Here is an 18947-nt window from a genome sequence, read left to right as displayed (position 1 = left end):
GCCAGGCAGGAAAAAAGAGGATGTCCTTGGGGCCCACCCAGCTATACCACAACATTACATAGGTGTTGGGTTTACAGATCTCAGTACTCAACAAATTTTTGGCTGGCTGTGTGGAAAGGATATAATGCAGGAAAAAGGCATCAGTGATCTATGAGGGATCACCACATCTAACCAGCAACCCTAGCACACAGAAGAGACCACTGATCACCTCCCTCCATGGCGCTGGGCAAGAGAAGCGCAGCAACACAAAACAACAGATGTCCCAAACTGGGCCCCAGACATAATATGGGCAGGAATGGAAGGTAGAGGGAAGGCTGGGGAGTAAAACAGCACCCTCTAAACCAGTGATTAAAAAAAACAACCAAAAAACCAAAAAAACCCAACCAAAAAAAGCATACACTGAGATAAAGTCAGATTCAGAGCACAGCAGCACTGCACCAGGACACACACGTTTCCAGTTACTGGAACAAAAACCCATGGTCAGTAAGAATTAAATGCAAGATCCAACAGTGACTAGAAGGGAAAAAATCCTGGAGAGCAGACACATGTGGGTTATTACACAGCCTGGCAAGGTCAATCCCTGTGCTAAAACCAGACAAAAATAAAAAAAGCCATCAAACATTTTTAAAGGGACACTGTCCCACACTAGCTGCTTTGACACTGTCTGTGAATGGTCCTTATTTTGTAATTATGTAGGCTATCCTGTTGCAGCCAGAGGCTGCAACAAAACTCTTATTGATGATGCAAACTGCTGCAACTTTGACTTTAAGAGAACACGGGGCAGTTCTGTAGCTTCACAGGCCAGAGAGTAAAATTTAACTCCTCCTCCTCTTTGTTTGCAGCAGTGATTCCTTCTCTGATATTTCTGAATAGACCCGAACTGCAATTGCAAATGGCCGTGCTCTACATGAATGGCAAAGTGCCCTGTCATAATTGAAAATGCTGACACAGTGACAGTGGCTATCAGCACAATTCTGATGATCATGTTAGCTCATTCCTGCTGCAGCCAGGTGAACAGCCACTGTGAGTTAGGGGCTACCAAGAGGGAAGTCACCTGGGATTTTGTTTACATTTCTTAGCATACCTTCTACATTTCAAAGAACAAAATACTGCATCCTCAGTTTCCAGGGGTGATGTGTTGTCATTATATTACAAGGGCTCCAGATTGTAGTCTCCTTATTGCAAGAGTTTCATACCTCCTTGATGCTTCTCGTAGGCAGCTCCTCTAAGCACTGACTCTTCCTTCTTCTCACAGCAGCCAACTAACTCCAGTTCCCCTTTTAACCAACCACCCCACTCTTTTATAGCACTCTTCTCATTGGCTACAGCTGTGGCCTGTTAAAGTCAGGCCAGTTCCTAATCTCTAATAATTGGCTCAGCTGCAACTCCTTAGGGGTAAGATTATTTTCTATACTACCTTTATTTTTCTTATATTCTACCCCCCTTACAGTGATGCTCTCACCCCCTTTTTATGAAAGCTGAAAGGTAGGTCAAAGCTTGATAAGAAATCCAAAGCTCTTAGATAAGGCATGCTTGAAGTTTGAGGTGTGCAGTGTTAAAACTCCTTTCAAGAATCACAGATAGATGAGGCTCAACATAACCCAGTGGTGAATGAAAGGCTTCCATAGTCAATGCTGCTTATTAAAATGTTTTCAACCTCACCCTCATATGCTTCCTTTGCAATGAAGTAGGCTCTCCACAGGGTAAGGAAGAAAATAACAACACGTAAAACATCCCAGCACTACTCAGGCAAACAACTGGCTGAAAGAAGGACAGAGACCTTGGAAGGACCCCAACAACCTCCTTCCAGGGAGGTGGAGGAAGGTGCAGAGGAGAGCAGCAATGGCTCAAGAGAGAGGGGCAACGGAGGAGGGAGAGCCCCAAAATGCTACTGAAGATAGGGTCTTCTCCAGGACTGAAATATTGGAAGTACACTGGACTTAACAACTGCATCACCTTTCAGCACTTAAAGGCAGCCAACAACTGAAGCCAACAAGTATTTGTTAAACTAACTGGCTGACCAGTAATAAAACAAATATTTATCTCTGTCTGTCTGCTCAGCACCTCAGGTTATCTCTGATCCCAAACATGTTAACACCAAAGGTAAGCAGTAATTAAACCAAAAGAAGGTGTTGAACCAAATGAAGCCTTCCTGCTTCACACCCTCTCTGAACAGTCACCCCAACAGAGCTTCCTGCTCCAGAGCCTGCTGGTGCACTTGTCCTGCTGCAGTAGTGCTGGCATGTGCTATAAGCTGCACAAACATAGAAGAAAAGCCAGGCCACAGCCTCTTTTTTCCCAAGGGAGTCGTCCTCCTCTATTCAGGCTCCATGGAGCACAACAGACGAGTCCAGTAATAGCCTCATCTATGGCAAAAGAACTGTATCAATTGGGCTGGGTAAAATGAGTAAGAGAGGTCGCTTTGACCCACAAGACAAAAACAACATACGGTGCACAAGGGTAGAAGAGGGGAAAATGGGATAATGGGACATTTACAGGAACTTTATCAAGATCAGAATGGCATTCAACTAGGGCAATGAGGACAGGAAGGCACAAGAAGAGGCAAAGAGCGCAGACAGAGAAGAGTGGGAGGGGAAAAGAGGCATGATTTAGGCACAAAGTATGCAGAGTGGCTGTACTCTAAATAGCTAATGATTAGTTGGTCAGAAAATTATTGCATCAAGTTAAGCCAGGTGAGCCTGAACTGAGCAGCACGCGACACACAATGAAAAAGGAGACTCAGCGTCAGATCAGAAGTCACCGCAAGTGTCTGAACATGCTACAGCTGCAGATTATCAGTTCTGATAATGGCACGGTTTGACTACATTATAACTTGATAATCTTCATCTGGTGAAGTCACACCTGCTGGAAGGCCACTGGCAAGAGAAATTGGAAGGGCAATGCAACAACCCAGTGCCCACTGGGGCTGGGAACTGTGTGGTTGGCACCTTCCAGAAAGACAGCTCATCCCTGCTCTGCCTATCCTTCCAAACCCCAGCAATCTGCTGGGGATTGGCCAGTTTGAGTGGCAACACAAGGTCCAGCAAGGAACTGCAATCTTCCAAGTGAAGATAGGCAAATTATGAAACTGGTAAAGATGAGAAAATGAGAGGGTGACCCAGTCCTGCAGTGCCCAGGTCTGCCTAGCAAGCTCCTCTGAGAGCTCAAAAGAGCCACTTCATGAGAAGTAGGAAACAACTGCTGGAAAACCACCTACAGATGAGAGAAGTGTGACTGCTAGAATATACACCTCAGCTAGGAGCAGTGGTTGATTTCCCTGGGTTTCACAGGGAACAAAGATCCAGATTTTATACCCTCAAATGCATGACTGTGGGGAATGAAAGACAGAATAGGACTGATTGCTAAATTTTCTTTGGGTTTCCCCTTGCTGGACCTGAACAAACAAGAAGTGCAGCAAAACCCCTTCTGTTCACCAGAACTGCTCATGCCATTACTAACATTGCCAGTGCAGGAGCCTTAACTGCCCATTTTGGCATGATACTCACAGAGGATGGATATAAGAATGGCAATGCCAGCTTGGGGACCAAACCCACACCTGTGTTAAGACAGAGCCAGAGGGTTGCAGACTGCCTGGCTGTGGCAGCAGCTCCCACCTCCCTGGCCCAGCACAGGCACAGTGGCCATTTGTTCCATGGCTAAACCCAGGCAGCTCTGCAGCCCAGCCTAACCCAAACCAGCAGAGCTGGCGAGCACTAAATTCAGTCATTTTCCCCTCAGTCTCTTCTCTCAATTTCAGCTCTGACTCCTCTATCTTTTATTTCTTTTTCTAAAGACACATTTAGAGATGAAACCATTCATAACTGCCTATCCACAGACAGTTTGTGGCAGCATAATTGACAATGAGTCTGCTGCAAAAATGAAAATGCTGTTTTAATAACCTTGGCCTAAAATACATTCTGTTGTATGCCTCAAAGGGTTTCAATAAAAAGTCAACCTGTAGAGACATATTTTCTTGGCTTAAACAACAATCCAAAGCATATAAATGTAGTCCAACTATAATGACATATTTATAGGCCAATAAAGCTTACACTGCAGCTTTCATACTTCACTTAAAGGAAGTCTGTAAGAAGCAATGTTATATAAAATAATTTGAATTTTTTTTGAACTATAGCCCAAGGAATACAAATATGCAACTTTGCCATATTTAACCAATAGTGTTTACATTGCTTAGTTGTTAAACATTTTGTAAAATGAAATAATTCCTCATTTGGTGACTTCCCACTGGTTTACCAAATATGGGTATACAAGTCCATTTATTACAAAGAAAAATTCCCTAAATAATTCTAAAGACAAAAATAAATAACTAGAGGCCTCAGTAGTGAATGATTTTATCAGACCAATTCTTCTGGAAAAACAGGTTCTTATGTTCATTATGAATAATACATTCCTGAGCAACTCTATTTTTATATGCTGCATTGTTGTTGCTCTTTATTTTTCCTCAACATTTGAAAGAAATATTCAGAAAGCTATAAATAGTCTTAAGACATAAACTGCTAGCATTCAGTATTGACATATTTGTAGAAAGGGACAGAATGTATAACATAAATATCTCAACAGGCAGAAAGAGATAATTCTTAAAAATCATTTTTCAGGCTGAAATCTTGAAGCTCACACAAAAAAATGCTATTGCACGATCTTTTATTTAATACAGTCCTAAGGAAAAGTTCTGCATAATTCACTAGTGATAAAAACAACAGTATTTTACAGGAAAAAAAGCCCAACCCAACAGTTTCTGCAGAAAAGAACAGCAAAGAGAAAAGAAAGAAGAAAAAAAAAAGAGGAAAGAGGGGAAAGAGGGGGAAGAGAACAAAAGAGAAGAAGGAGAGAACAAAAGAAGGAGACAGAACTACCTTGTTTGAATTAGGGTCGACTTTCAGTTATAGGTTCATGGTTTCTACAGGTTGTGGATTAACCAGGTGTTGCCTTAAGTTCTGGCTAAGCAAGTGCCACTGAACACATGGCACCGGGTGTACACTGCTCACACGAGGCCTCACTTTGCTTGGTTGCTGTTTGAAGCTGCCCTTCTCCCAGCAGCAACATGTTTAATTAAGTATGTTTGCCCAGTGACACTTCTCTGGTTCTGTATCAGCCATGTTTTCATTTAATCCAGGTTATTTCACTCCTCCCCACTCCTAGATAATGTGAGAAAACTGATTTTGTTTCTTCTGTAAAGCTTTTTTGAGCTCTTTGCTGGGGATATAATTTCCTATTACCTTCTAGAGCTTGATTCAAAAACATCTAGTAGGAAAAGCTACAGAATCTACTCACTTTTATGGAATTTTTCTGTAATGGAAACATGCCATTTTATAGGAAAAAAAGGGGTCCAGGAGATCATGTTGTTTATCTAGGCCTTTTCAACACCTGGTTCAGCAACTTCCTCACCTACAGCCAGGGTTAAACACCAGCATCAAGCGAGGGACCTTTGTGTGACAGTGCACTGGGCTCCTTTTACAGCTCTATTTTAAGAGGAAAGACTACCCCATCCCATTGTGCTGGGGACCTGCTGCAGAAGTGATTGCTAATAAATCTTTTGATCACTACAGCTGAGCGCTGCTGTGTTGGCAAGACACTGAGGATTGGAAAAGCTCTGTGGGCACACGTCCTACCAGGCAGTAAAGCTGCCCTTTGACAGCAGAGCAGAGACAACACCAGCAGCTCAAACACCTCAGACACCCCACATCATGCCTTTGCCTCCAGCTGGGGACATGACAACTCCCAGAGCAATGTCAACCCTGACCAACCACTCAGAACGAGAGAGGAAATAAATCCTCTTCGTCTTACCACAGATGAGACAAACACCAGAGCTCATGGACTGCCTACAGGACACCAACTAGGGCTGCTCCACCAGCTTCAAACATCACCATTCTTCTGAGTTTTTGTGTCAGATCCAAGAAGCAAAATAGAATTAAATTCTTGGCTCTTTCAAATGGTAAAAAAGTAATGTCAATACTAGATTTAGGAAATTTCTTTGATTCCCTTAATAGGCTGGATCAATTGTCTATATCAATGTATCTGGTCAGCTACAGATCTTTGTGAACCTTTGGTTTCACTCCTGTCAACCAGTCATTATGAAGATAAAGGCAGTCATAACTAAACATTAGCCAAAATTCCCTTTTCTACAGGGAAAAAAAATAAAACCCAACGCAACAATAAAGCCAGAGCCACCAACTGAAAATGAGCAACATCAGAATGTGGGGTTATCAAAATTATACCATATAGTTTGCATTCCATGAGCGTTTTCAGTATAACCCCTACTTTGAAAGGCTTAACATGCAACTATAAGCCTTGGGCTTAAAGATAATTTTCTCTGGCTCCTAGGGTAGATAATAGCAATTTCATAACTTACCACAAGGAGTTTTTTGTTTGTTGAAAACAAAAACAAGAAAACATTAGCACACAAAAGTTCTGTCTGAAAAACATTAAGATTCTTCTGACACAACAAACAAATGCAAATAAATGTACTGCATAAAGATACCAGGGCAATAGCAGGGAAAATTACTGCATGTAATTATGAACTAGAAGAAACCACAGAGAAAAGCAAAGAGAGAAGGATTGCATGGCTTATTTTTTCCCTGGACATGCAATGAAAAACAAGATCAACTTGCAATTGTACTTTAATCTTCCAACCTGCACAGCTAATGGTAACATGTGAAATTGACACAATCATTTCACCATTTGATAAGATCAGAAAAATGAGATGCAGAAGATAAATCTTCCAAGACAGATCTTCAGCTTCATGTAACTTGGCTTCGATGCCAACCTAGTCCGACACTATAAAACTGAACTTGGCCCTGCATTCCTGTTCACATAGATACAAAAGCATGTCCTCAAATCCATCAGGCTTAGCTCTTAATTTCTTACCTTCTCACACATTATGGCCTTAACTTGATGCTTTTCAAACATGGAACATTTATTAAAAACTTGGCAGAAGAGACAAATGTCCCTGGTATGCACTTCAAAGAGCCATCTCTGACAGCTGTTACACATCCAAGGTCCTAATACCACAAACAGGCACATCTACCAAGAGGAGACTGATCTCCCTTGGACCTGGGAACCCACCACAGGTATTATAGGTGTGAGTGCCTGTGCAACAAAGCAGTCCCACAGCTGCAAGCCTGTCTGCAACCACCCAAAGAAGCAGAGCTATCAACTCCCTTTCTGAAAACAGACAAGGGAAGAAAGCACGGGTCTGTGTGTGGAGGTAGTGGGGCGCTCACAGAGCCCTGCAGCAACATAAAGCTGAGAAGGAAACACCATGGAAGGGACACATCCCTACTGAACGTGACGCAGAGCCAACCATACAGAGCCAGGGCAAGCACCAGGAGCACCTATGAGCTCCTGGAAGATGGGACATGAGAAGTGAAAGGCCTTTGCTCATCCCTGCCAGTCACAGGAGGCCTCAGAAAGACATGTCAGCCTGCTCTCCCCACAGTGTACAGCTCTGACCTGATCCCCCAGCCTGCAGAGCCCCAGGGAGAGCCTGGGACAATTATTTGTATGCACATCTGCAGAATTTGAGCCATAGTGCTTGGGGCCATACAGACAGGTATCACAGTGTTACCCCACACCAGTCTGCTAGGAGCTTGAGATGAGCTCACCACCACCACTCATCCCACACAGGTATCTCATGGCCACACCTCTGCCCCAGGCTCAGACATACCTTGGGAATCTGCAATGGCATGGCAGGATCAGGCCCATCTGTTTTCAAAAGACACTCTCCCACAGCCCCCTTCCCACAAGAGAAAGTAAGGGATACTCACCAAGGTCAGCCTTTTCCTTCAGAATATCTTTGAAGTTCAAGCCACTGTTGAGTGTGGATTGTCTGTATCTTGTCAAGGCCTCTTTCTGCCCATTCTTCCCCACATCCATGGGCTGGACCGGCTCAGCCCGGAAACCACACTTCCACTTGGAGAAATCGGACTGTGCCCATTTTGCCAAGTCCTCAAGCTTCACAGTAACTTTTTCTGAAACAGCAATAACTTCATCCTGCAAGAAGTGATCAGATGAGAATACAACATGTCACTCTGGGCTCCCTGATGACTGAGAAACCAGTAATATCATCCTGCACTGACTCCTGCAAAAGCCTGTCTTGCTGCAGGCTGAGTAATTTTTCTGTATCACAGAATAGCTAGTGCTTAATTTATTCCTCTTGCCACCTAAGTGGAAATATTAGTTGTTTACTTGAAGCAAATATACACCATCTAAAGACAATTTCTAGAACCAGGGCAATGATCCTAAAAGGCATTTGAAATGCAGGTTGCCAAATCACATTCTGTATAACCCAAAGCCTTGAGGGAAAGTTTGCTTTTTAGGTGCAATTAGCTGCAAATGTAAAAATTCATGGCTGGATGACTAATGGTTATAGTTAGTCCTGAAATAAATGGACTAAGTAAATCTCAGATTCTTGGAACTCTGACTCACCAGAAAATTCCTATGTTTATGGTACATTTTCCCTTGGCTTATACACAAATATTGAATTTAACTTTTGTCCTTAAAATTAAATAAAACTGTGATGTAATCCCTAAAGAAATACTACATAAATGTGCTTCCCACCAAAAGAAACTTGCACATTCTCATGTTTCTTAAAACCTTTTTCAAGATCAGAACTGTAATTTTTTTCCCCCCTTCTAAAACATACATTCTAAGAAGAGCACTTAAACTTAGTTTAGCCTCCAGAACATATACTCAAATTAAACAGTCCTAACTGCTGGATTTTAACCTTCCAGGAAACAATCAACTCCTCTCAGTCATGATGAATAAGCAGAATATTTTACAGCTGACTCCACTGAGCAAGGGATCAAGAAAGCCTCAAAAAATAAACAAACAAACATACATATCCAGCAAGATACACTCCAGATTTTTTTGTTAAAACAGCAGAAATAATTTATGTTGTAACAAGAGCTGGCTGTATACCACACCTTGCCCACCACACATTTCTAACACTAAATAAGGTTACAGGTTCTTGAAATAAATAAACCAGAATCCAATTTTTCTCTCAAATAAACATAAGTATTTGCAAAGGGGAGAGAAATTCTTTGAGTTATTAAACAAAGGGAAAAGCACGACTGATTCTCTCTGTGTGTTTTTTTTGTCCACTGAACACATTCCTCAGGAAATAAAATACTGCTCAATGGAAAAAAAAAAAGAAAAAAAGCTTTATTGTGACAAGTCACATACAATACAAAACCTGAAGTAATTCTTGTAAAAAAACAGATCTGATATTCCTCTCTTCCTTATATAATACAAAACTGTTTTATAAGCAGGCACCTTCATTATATTTAGTGCAATAACAAATATTTGGTCAGAAGTGAACAGCATGTTTATATGCTAAGCAAGCTTGTAATAAAATCTTTTCCTTTATCGCTGCACAGCATAAGAGCCTCCACCAAACAACAAACAATAACAGTGATGCTTTAAATCTCTGTTTATGACAAACGTCAATACTTTGTAAACAAGCACTGGGTACTACAAAGTACAATTTCAATGGATGGTTTCACCCAATTTCATTACACCATCCACTTGAAATAAAAAAGCTGTAGTTGCTATGCATTTTATAGCTATTACATGGTGATTATTAAATGTCAGGATGGAAAAAAATAATACATATATATAAATATCAGCCTGCCTGCAGACAGTCTCAGCAATTTCTGGATGAAGTCCTCTCTTTGGGTGTTGAATACCATCACCAGCTACTACACAATTTCTCATATTCCATACTAGAAAAATCTACTTAGCAGCAGTTAAAAAAAAAACCAAAAAACCAACAGAAACCTGACTTGGAGATCAGACATGCTTCTGGTTAAAATATTATTTTCCAAATAGCTCTCATGATCAAATGATTATGATTTCAATTACTAGTTTCTTCATATCCTTTCCAAGAACTGGTATGACTAATTTTGGCTGGCATACAAAGTAAGCCGAGCAGACAATTTATTAACCAAAAGAAAAGTACAATCACTATTACATCATCAATGAATAAACTTGTTTTTGAGAATGCAACCTTCGCACACACGCACATGATGTGTACACAGGAGGAAAAAGAAACTGAATTAAAAAAAAAAAAAAACAAAAAACAAACAAACAACAACAATAAAACAAAGTAAACAAAAAAAATACCACAAAAATCCCCCCAAAAAAGCCCTACTGTATGTACCAAGGGTGAAACGAAACTGGTGCACTCGGTCAGGCTGCCATGGAGGGGGAACTGCAGAGGCAGGAGCAGGGGACCTTTTGGGAAGCTGGGGAAAGCACACCTCAGCCATGAGTTTCCTGTGGCAGCAGCACATCCAGCCACGGGAATTTTGGGTGTTCAGCATCCCCACATGGATGTGAGGGGCCAGGAAAACAGAGACTCAGCAAAAATGCCACTCTCCGCCACCCCTCAGGCCTCAGCAAAGTGACACCAACATCCAAATACAGCCACAGAGTGCAAAGGGGTGCCCAGGATGGCACCAGGGAGCAGCCCAGCACAAATACAAAACACAGAAGGAGTCCACGCTGTCCCTATGCTGTGACAAGGGCTCTGGGCTAAACCTCTCTCCACAGCTGCTGGCCCCTTGTCAGGGCCACTCGGCCACCTCCACACCAGCCTTGTCCCCAAGGACAGCTGGTCACCCCTGCAGCAGCTACATCCCTAAGGGCGCCAGGCTGGCTCCCAAATCCCTGTCCCCAAGGCACCAGGCTGGGCCCAAATCCCTGTCCTCCCCTGGTACTGCCAGCGATCCCCACAGCGGCACCACAGAAACGCGGCCTAGTTCACTTTTAGGCGGGAAATGGAAAAATGACCTGAACCGCCTCAGAGCCTGCCTTGGGTCGCCCTGCCCATCACACAGCAGGACTGGACAGACCTGCTCCCTTCCCTCAGCACTCACTTTTGACCCAGTTCACACAGAATTGTCCACATTCTTCCCAACTCCTCAAGTACTCCTCAAACACTGCAGATCAGCCTGCAGGCCTCCTCTGCCAATGCAGATCTCACCGCTGTGGGACTGCATCTCCAGGGGCACTCCTACCCCGGTGCCTCATCATTCAAACACTGAGCCAGGCACGGCAGGCAGCTCCAGTCTCTGCCTTTGGGGGAGCCTGAGCCACGGGCAGCTCCATTGGGGCTGTCTTGCCCACATCTTGGCAGTCTGCTGACACCAGAGGTCATCTGCCCTTGCACCACAGCACCCAGAGGTCACCCAAGTACCTCACCAGCTCTGCAATTCCAATGTGCCTTGCTGCGCTTTTGCACATTCTTCAGCAACCTTTCCAAGCACTCAGCCCCAAACTGCTGTGGTGTTTGGGGGTTTTTTAGAGCAGCAGGTGACAAAGGGGTCCTTCTCCTTTTTGGTTAAGGCCCACATCACAACAAAAGTTGCTCTGGGACCTCCAGAGCTCTGCCAGCCACAGGAGCTCCTATACCCCTGTGGAATCAACCATTATCTGCTGCCACAGCCCTTCTAGAGAAACCCCTTCAATGAGATGACAAAGGAATACAGATGTTGAAAAAATAAAAACCAGGTACACAGTGACACATGACTAACAAACCTTTAGAAGATTAAAGAAATCTGCTGTATAACCTTCATGTCATTCATAATTATATCTCTGTGTAAACATGAAAAACCACCCACGTAGCAAACAGTGCATATATATCTCTATCTATACAAAATCAACTCATCATGTATTAGCTATGCTCTGAAGTGATATGTTTATGAGGTCTCCATTGCACAGTTAAGTCTTTAATTACCATTTTTTCCTGCTAGAGCAAGAAGAGAAAACAACCAGCAGAGATTTCAACTCTGCTCAGGAATGAGATTTATCTGGTGGACCTGACCAATTGGACAGTGACCCAATGGACCAATGGTCTCAGCCACAATGTTGTCTACATCTCTAAATAAGCACTGACTATAGAAAGAGGCACTTTTTTAGCTGCTTCTATAAAAATGGTTATTGAGTCAGCCTGTAATTTTAGCATGTCTTATAAGACTTCTGAGCACAGTACAATTCTTTCACCTATCAAGTAGAAAACGGGGAGATGGTTAAGAAAGATGGTGACACAAACCCCTCTTATCCATCTCGTTTTTTTAAGAGCACACTGGATTTGCATTTCCAGAGAAGTCATCCAGGGAGAAGAGGACAGCATCTTCTCAAGAGCCATTATGCTTAAATATTATGTCACTGTTGTCTAAGCAACCATCACAGCCTCGTGAAAGCACAGAATGCTATATTGCCTGACTCAGCAGATGGCTGAAATGCTTATAATCAGGGAAACAGGTCAGGTAGTTATAATAGCTTAAAGCAGATAATTATTTTTTAGAAGAAATATTAACTCTTAGAAGGCAGGGAGTCACAGGGCAGCACAGGGAGGTCATACATCTTGATTGCACACCCACATACAGTACATCACAACTCCTTACTCGTTGCCAATAACTAGAAAAGATTTATATTTTAGAGACATTGAGGCAGCCTTAAAAGAATTACAGCAACTGAGATATCTCAAAATTTTGACATGCTGAGACTGTTTTCACTCCAGTACTTCCAGAGGTCATTTAAGGAATTCTGGAGGGCATGAGCAAGTCAAACACCTGCTTGGCTGTCTCCTAACATCAAATATGTGGCCTAGAGAGAAACAGGAGATGTACTGTAAAAGCTCTTGCTGATAATTACAGGAGACACTGTATGTCATTTATCTAATCAGTATGATTTGCATTAGAAAACATCTTCATGCCTTTTCTGTGAAATCTTTAGCATAGTAGATAGCTGGGGATGCGCATTTTACAACCCAGTACATTGCTGATGAAAACACATTCATCCACAGGAGCAAAAAATACAGTGTGACTCTTACAGACTGTATTCACCAGGGATAACAGAACTGTTATTTCATTTGGGCATAAAGGCCTCCCTTATCCTGGGCTGGTTTTACACCCCACGTATATTTTAGCGTTTTTGCAATTTAAGTGGAAAGGACCTTCCCATACCATGTGTATGTAACGTGGCAGTTCTTGACTCAGGAATCCAGTTCCCTGCTCTAGACCCCTCTGAGGAGCAGGAGGTCATGCTGCAGACATGCAGAAGAGAAGGAGGGAGCTTGTTGCCAATAAGCACCTCTCCCATAGGAAGGCTTTTACCTGGATCTTTGAGGGAAGTACCATCAGCTTTGTTTGACAGCACAGTCAAAACAAAAGGTCCTGATCACAGTCTTTAGTCCAGAGCTCTTCTCTGCCATCCAGACACTACCAGGGCATTGGGACAGCAGATCATCTCAATTCAGCCCTAACCCACCCACCCAAAGTCACTCAGGAACCTGAACCCAGGTCTCCAGAAGCATCTCCTAGAAGCAGCACTTCTTTCAGGGACCATACCCAGCTCTAAAGAGGCAGAGAGCATTTGTACAGGGCTGATTTGCTCTCAGAAACTTCCTCTAGAGTAAGAAGGTCCTGTCTCCCTATTGCCAGCTGTGGGCTGTGAATATACACAAAAGTTTTTAAGACTGCAGGACCACAAACTAGCTAAAAAACTGGCTGTGTGGTGGAAAAGGCCTGGCTCTGGAATGTGCCCTGTTCAGCCTCCCTTACAGGGCACATGAAGGACTCTCCTGCCATAAGCATGCTGCAGACCTGGGCACAGCTCTGCCAGATGGGAATTGCTCCTCCTGTTCCACAGGTGGGATCACTGAATGACAGGGAAGCCTCACAAGAGGCTGCAGAGCTTGGCACAGGTAGGGGCAGCTTTCTTTCCCCTGACCCTGCTCAGAGTGCCTCATTTGGTGCCATCTCCTCATGCACCCCCTAGCCCAGGGCAGACAGAGGTGTCCCAAAGGATTTGTGGAGCTCAACTGACTGCTGGGATCCGGACCTATTCCCTACATACAGGGACCTACAGAGACCACTGCTTTCCACCCATGAACCTATGGGGAGAGCCTTGAGAAGGGAAACATGCATAAATCAGGAATTTACCTGGCCCACCAGAGAATTTTAAAGAGGCCAAGGCAGAACCTTTCATCTGTTAATCCTTTCCTAATTACTTTAAAGGGCTATAATGATCTTGTTAAACTCAGGTGACAGGTATTTCCCCAGCCTAAGCACAGCTGCACAGAGCTGTCTGAAACTCACACTGATGTGTTCATCCCTTCTTCCAGGGTCCAAAACCAAGAGAAAAGACCAAATTAAAAGGACATGGCTGAAGCACGTGAAGTCCTATGGTTTTTGCTTTCCCTTGTATTAGCAACAGCATTTTCCACATGACTCAGTAATTCCAAAGCGTGACACGCAAAATGACCTGGGGCAGAACATCACCATGTCTCTGCAGGATGCTTTTTGGGGTCTTGATACATCAGGCCAGAAGTGGGGTGGAGATGGGGTGCACAGAGGGATGGCTGTGAGCAGTTAGACATGACATTTCTACTGTGAGCCTCTTCCTTTGTGACTGGGGTGTTTTTTTCTCCCTCCTCCCACTCCCAGCCAGAGGTTCAAATTGAATTTATATCTGTCATTGCAGATAGAAGTTCTGACCATATAGAAAATAGGCTTCAGTCAACATGTTTTGCTGTCAGATAGCTCACAGATCTCAAAGAGCTATTTTAGTTTAGGCAAGTTGACAAGCAATTCATTCCTAATTTTGCCTACTACAGTTACAGTACGAGAAGCTTTCCTCATAGATTACATAATTATATTTTTTCTTAACAAGGAGTACATGGCATTAGCAGGTTTAAATTATGCAAGCTTATTCTTTTGTCTTTTGTTATATTGTGTTCTATTGTGCTGGTAAAACAATATGTGCTTTAATTAGCAAATATCTGTAAATAATTTACTTGCTTTTCATACAGCAGAACAATGGAGCCAATTTTCACATACATCCACTGAGCATGTCTAGGGGGTTTCTTGCCAGAACCTTCCATTGTTCAGTATCTGTATCAATCTGCCCATCATTAGCAGCTAACGTTCAACAACCCAGTAAGACATTAAAGTTTTGGCCCCCGGGAGTAGCCCCAAGCCCCCCAAATCCGAGGCTACGCTTTGCAAAGAAAGATTAAAATATCCAGAAAATGAAAACAAACTCTTTTATTATCTATAACCCTGGCACCTTCACATAGAAACATGGACGCCTGCCAAGCATTAAGGTCATTGGATTAATGCCATAAAATGCCGATGTTCATCTGACCTTCTGACTGCATTTTAGCTACAAATAAAAAGCTCAACTTGATACAACACCATGAATCACGCGAGTGTCTAGGCTGTGCAGGGTTAACGCTGGGTGTGAACCCACACTGCACACGCACAAACACACACACGCACACAAAGAAAAAAAGCTCTTAAATCTAGAGTGGATGACTGTTCAGAGACTTAAGGCATTGTTATTTTGAATGCGAATGAAAGGGCCAGAACAAGCATTGCAAGAATATTTCAATTATGTATTTCCCAGAACTACATCTCTGAGCAACTAATGCAAATATTGCTCCCATAGCAGTAGAACTTCTTCCCGAATAAAAGCATACGAGAGCTTGAATCAGAACATACTTTCTATATCATTCGCATATTGTTTGAATATTATTAAAAATGCAAAATCTATGTATGCGTTACTCTCCTGAGCAATACAGTAATTATGATTAAGGGACAAGCAGCACAAAAAGAGCCAATTTATCTTACTTGCGCTTAGGAATACTATTGTGTAACTAAGCAACTAAAGACAAAATATAGTCTAATTAATTCACTCCTATGCTTATTTAAAAGACACAATTAGAACATTTTTATTTTCCAGCCTGCACAGTATCTCAACATGCTTGAGGGTGTACCATGTGAGGCCTATTATTCTCCAAAGACAAGAGTTTAATGTTTAGTGCCACTGATCAGACTGGGAACAGCAAATCTGGAAAGCAGTGGGTGTATTTTACAGTCTGAATGCACAGGGAAGGGGAGGGAAAGAAGAAAGGAAATAAAATAAAAAGTTGGGTTTGTTTTTTTTTTTTAAGGAATCTGCCTTAAATGACTAGATATTCCAGATTGCTGGCTAATGGCTAGCAACATGTGGCTTCTCTGAGTAATATCATTGCCCTGTCCTTCCTTTGCCAGCATATGCTACTGGTGGCAAGAGAGATAAAAATATACAGAGTGGATATGCAATTACCAAACCCACGATATTTTATGACAAATGCCATTTCTCTAACACTGCTATTACAGTGTGCTGATTTCCAAAGCTGAATTAATTTGAGCAAGTGTACAGTGGAGATTGATGCTATTAGCATGATTTTTAAAGCACCCTTTAATAATCATAATCTGCATGTTTGAAACGTGTTGCCATTACCAGTGTTGACAGATACGAGCGTAAGGCACACACCGTGGAGGCTAAAACGAGGCTATTCTCATTTCAAATAAGAGTGTACAGATTCCTACGTCTGTAAAAAAAACCAAAATCCATTACTGTGAAAAGGGAGTAGCACATTTTTCTAGGGGGGTGGCAATAAAGCAGTGCTGATATAAGACACCATGCCTGGGCCAGCCTATGCTACCTTTAGGCACTGGGGTAGGACCCCTGCAAGTGAAGAGCTCCTATAAAATGAACCAGGCTTTCGAGGGATGCTGTCAGCATCTATCCCAAAATGAAAAGAGAACAAAAGCACTGATTCCCTTAACTTTCTGGAAGAATCTCTTCTGCAATTATAAATGACACACATTTATGGAGTGACTTCTTTTTTTTCCTTTACCCCAATTAGTCTCAAAATGCAAAATACTTCTAGGGAAATAATTACAGGAAACTAGCTCTCTCCTCTCCTCTCTATGAGCAACGCTTACTCATGTAAATTACTTGCATGAGTAAGGATTATTTGCAAGGCGAAAAGCATTGCATCAGATCCCCAGTTTGGGAGAAGAGATGAAATCAACATGAGTTCGTAGTAAACTTTGCTGCTGATGAATGAACCAAAGGCAGATCCCCACTGACAGTCCAGCCTCAATGGAAGCAGCATTCACCACGATGCAGAGCAGTGCACAGAATGTCATACCATGCAAAATGAATCAGGGTTTTTTAGGAATTGTATGCATCACATCAAATACCATCCCTGGACTTAATGATATAAACTTTGAAATGTATTTTTAAGCCTAGTCTAACTAATGTCAACACCTTTAAAAACATGAAAGCACAAGGCACTAACAAGCATTTTGCTCTACAACTGCTTTTGCAAAGGTCAGTCATTCCACAACCCCACACCACCCCTTGGAGCACAGAACAGTAAATGAGCTGGAGGAAGGTTTGCCAAGACCTTGTGAGCTGGAGGGTGAGCCCACCTTGTGCCCCCTGAACACCACAGGAGGTGTGGGGCAGGGGCACGAGGGGCCTGGGCAGGCACTTTCTGACAGCACACAGCTTCTCACACTTGGGTGCCAGCAAAGCTGGGGGCCTCCTTTACACATGCACCCCATCAAACTGTTTCAAACACAATGGGGTGCCCTTAAAGGTGCTCCCTCTGGATTTTCATAGGCCTCCAAGCATCCTGTTCTGACCCCTGTGTGAGGCACCTGCTGTCAAGGAGAACTTCCCTGCCCATGCGGAAGGTGACACGGGACCCCACCAGACCAGAATCAATGAGAAAATCAAGGCAAAGTGGTGACTTCCTCCACCAAAAGAGACTGTTTTGGTAACGGCCCTGTATGGATGGAGGAGAATCACTTCTTCCCTGCTGGAGGGAAAAGAGAGAAGGCTGCTCTTGCTCTCTGGCCAGTGTTGCACCTGCTGCAGTGTCTGGGCTTGATGGTGAGGTGGGAAGCAGCATGCCCAGGCCCCCGTGTTTTGAAAGCAGCAACAAAGTTTTCAGTGAAGTAGCACAAACTCTTCTAGTTCACCTAGCAGTGGCCTCACAGGCCCTGTCGCTCTTAAAAACGTCTCTACCCCTGGTCTGAGCATAATGCCAGAGCTGCTCCCAGCCTCTCCATGCATGTCTCCTTGGGATGCAATGAGCATCAGGGTCAGAAGCACCCATACCTGCTGCATGCAAGCAACCCCATCCCATGTTCACCATCCACTGAGAGTCCCTGGGAAATAATCTCTATCAGCTCCTGGCATCCAAAGGGAGTTTCTCCACTGTGGTGACGGGGATGCTGAGCCTCAGGTGGAAAGAAGGGTGCTGAAGCGGAAGCACACCTGGGCTTGAACCTTCCCTGGATCTGGGCAGTGCATGGAAACATCCAGTTTCAGCAGCAGTCAGGGTTATATTTAAATCTGGATGATGAATTCAGCTAGCTATAAAAAGACTTATATTTACACTTATTACTGATTAGCTCAAACATTTGGCAATCAGATAAAATACGCCATCAGAAATTTGTGAGTAACAGAAGCATTACATCCCTCCTTGCAGCCACTAGCTGAATATTGTCATAGTGTCAGTGCTGCTATTACGGAAAACAGGCAGCCAGCTGCTTCTATTAATCACGCCGCTGGCGCAGGTAGCTGCTGGAGACCATGCCTAAATCTCTGGTGGGCTCGATCACAAGCCTGCAATTCAGCCACTTGCTCCCCTCCCCAACCATTTCAGTGACAGCGAGCGCCCCGTCACCCTTTGCTTTGGACACCGCAGGTTCGCAATACACGCTTAACCACCGGCTCACTCCATCCCTACTCCCTGAATACACAATGAGGTATTTTATCCCATCAGCAATCCCACACCACAAATAAGGTCCCCTCTGATGCGGCTATAAGCCGCATCTGACTCGAGAGCCACATCTCCTCCTGCAGAAGGGGTCCAGGCCAGAGTTAGGAAGCCCCATGACCCCAGAGGTGGCCCTGCTGCCCGTCTGGGGACCAAGGTGAGTGTCATTTACCGAAGGGACTGGGACCTTGGGGTGCCAAGGGGAAACAGCTGCCCCTGCCCCACAATGAGAGCAGTTACTCCCAGCCAGCCAGCACCCAGCTTTTTGTCTCTCTGCTGCCTGCACATCCCCAAGCACTACTCG

General features: G+C 43.5%; 1 protein-coding gene across 6 annotated transcripts in view; it reads right to left on the bottom strand.

Annotated features, from left to right (window-relative positions):
• The window catches only part of ARID5B (AT-rich interaction domain 5B), a 149707-nt gene that overhangs the window by 92404 nt on the left and 38356 nt on the right, over window positions 1–18947 (bottom strand). For all 6 annotated transcript variants that reach the window (XM_077183390.1, XM_077183389.1, XM_077183387.1 and 3 more), the window contains one exon: window positions 7782–8007. In XM_077183390.1, the coding sequence (XP_077039505.1) occupies window positions 7782–8007 (226 nt within the window). The remainder of the gene's footprint in view (window positions 1–7781; window positions 8008–18947) is intronic.

Source organism: Agelaius phoeniceus, chromosome 9, assembly GCF_051311805.1.
Source record: "Agelaius phoeniceus isolate bAgePho1 chromosome 9, bAgePho1.hap1, whole genome shotgun sequence".
Lineage (NCBI taxonomy): Eukaryota > Metazoa > Chordata > Aves > Passeriformes > Icteridae > Agelaius > Agelaius phoeniceus.
Note: the sequence above shows the minus strand (reverse complement) of the source record. Positions and strands in the feature narration are given on the sequence as shown.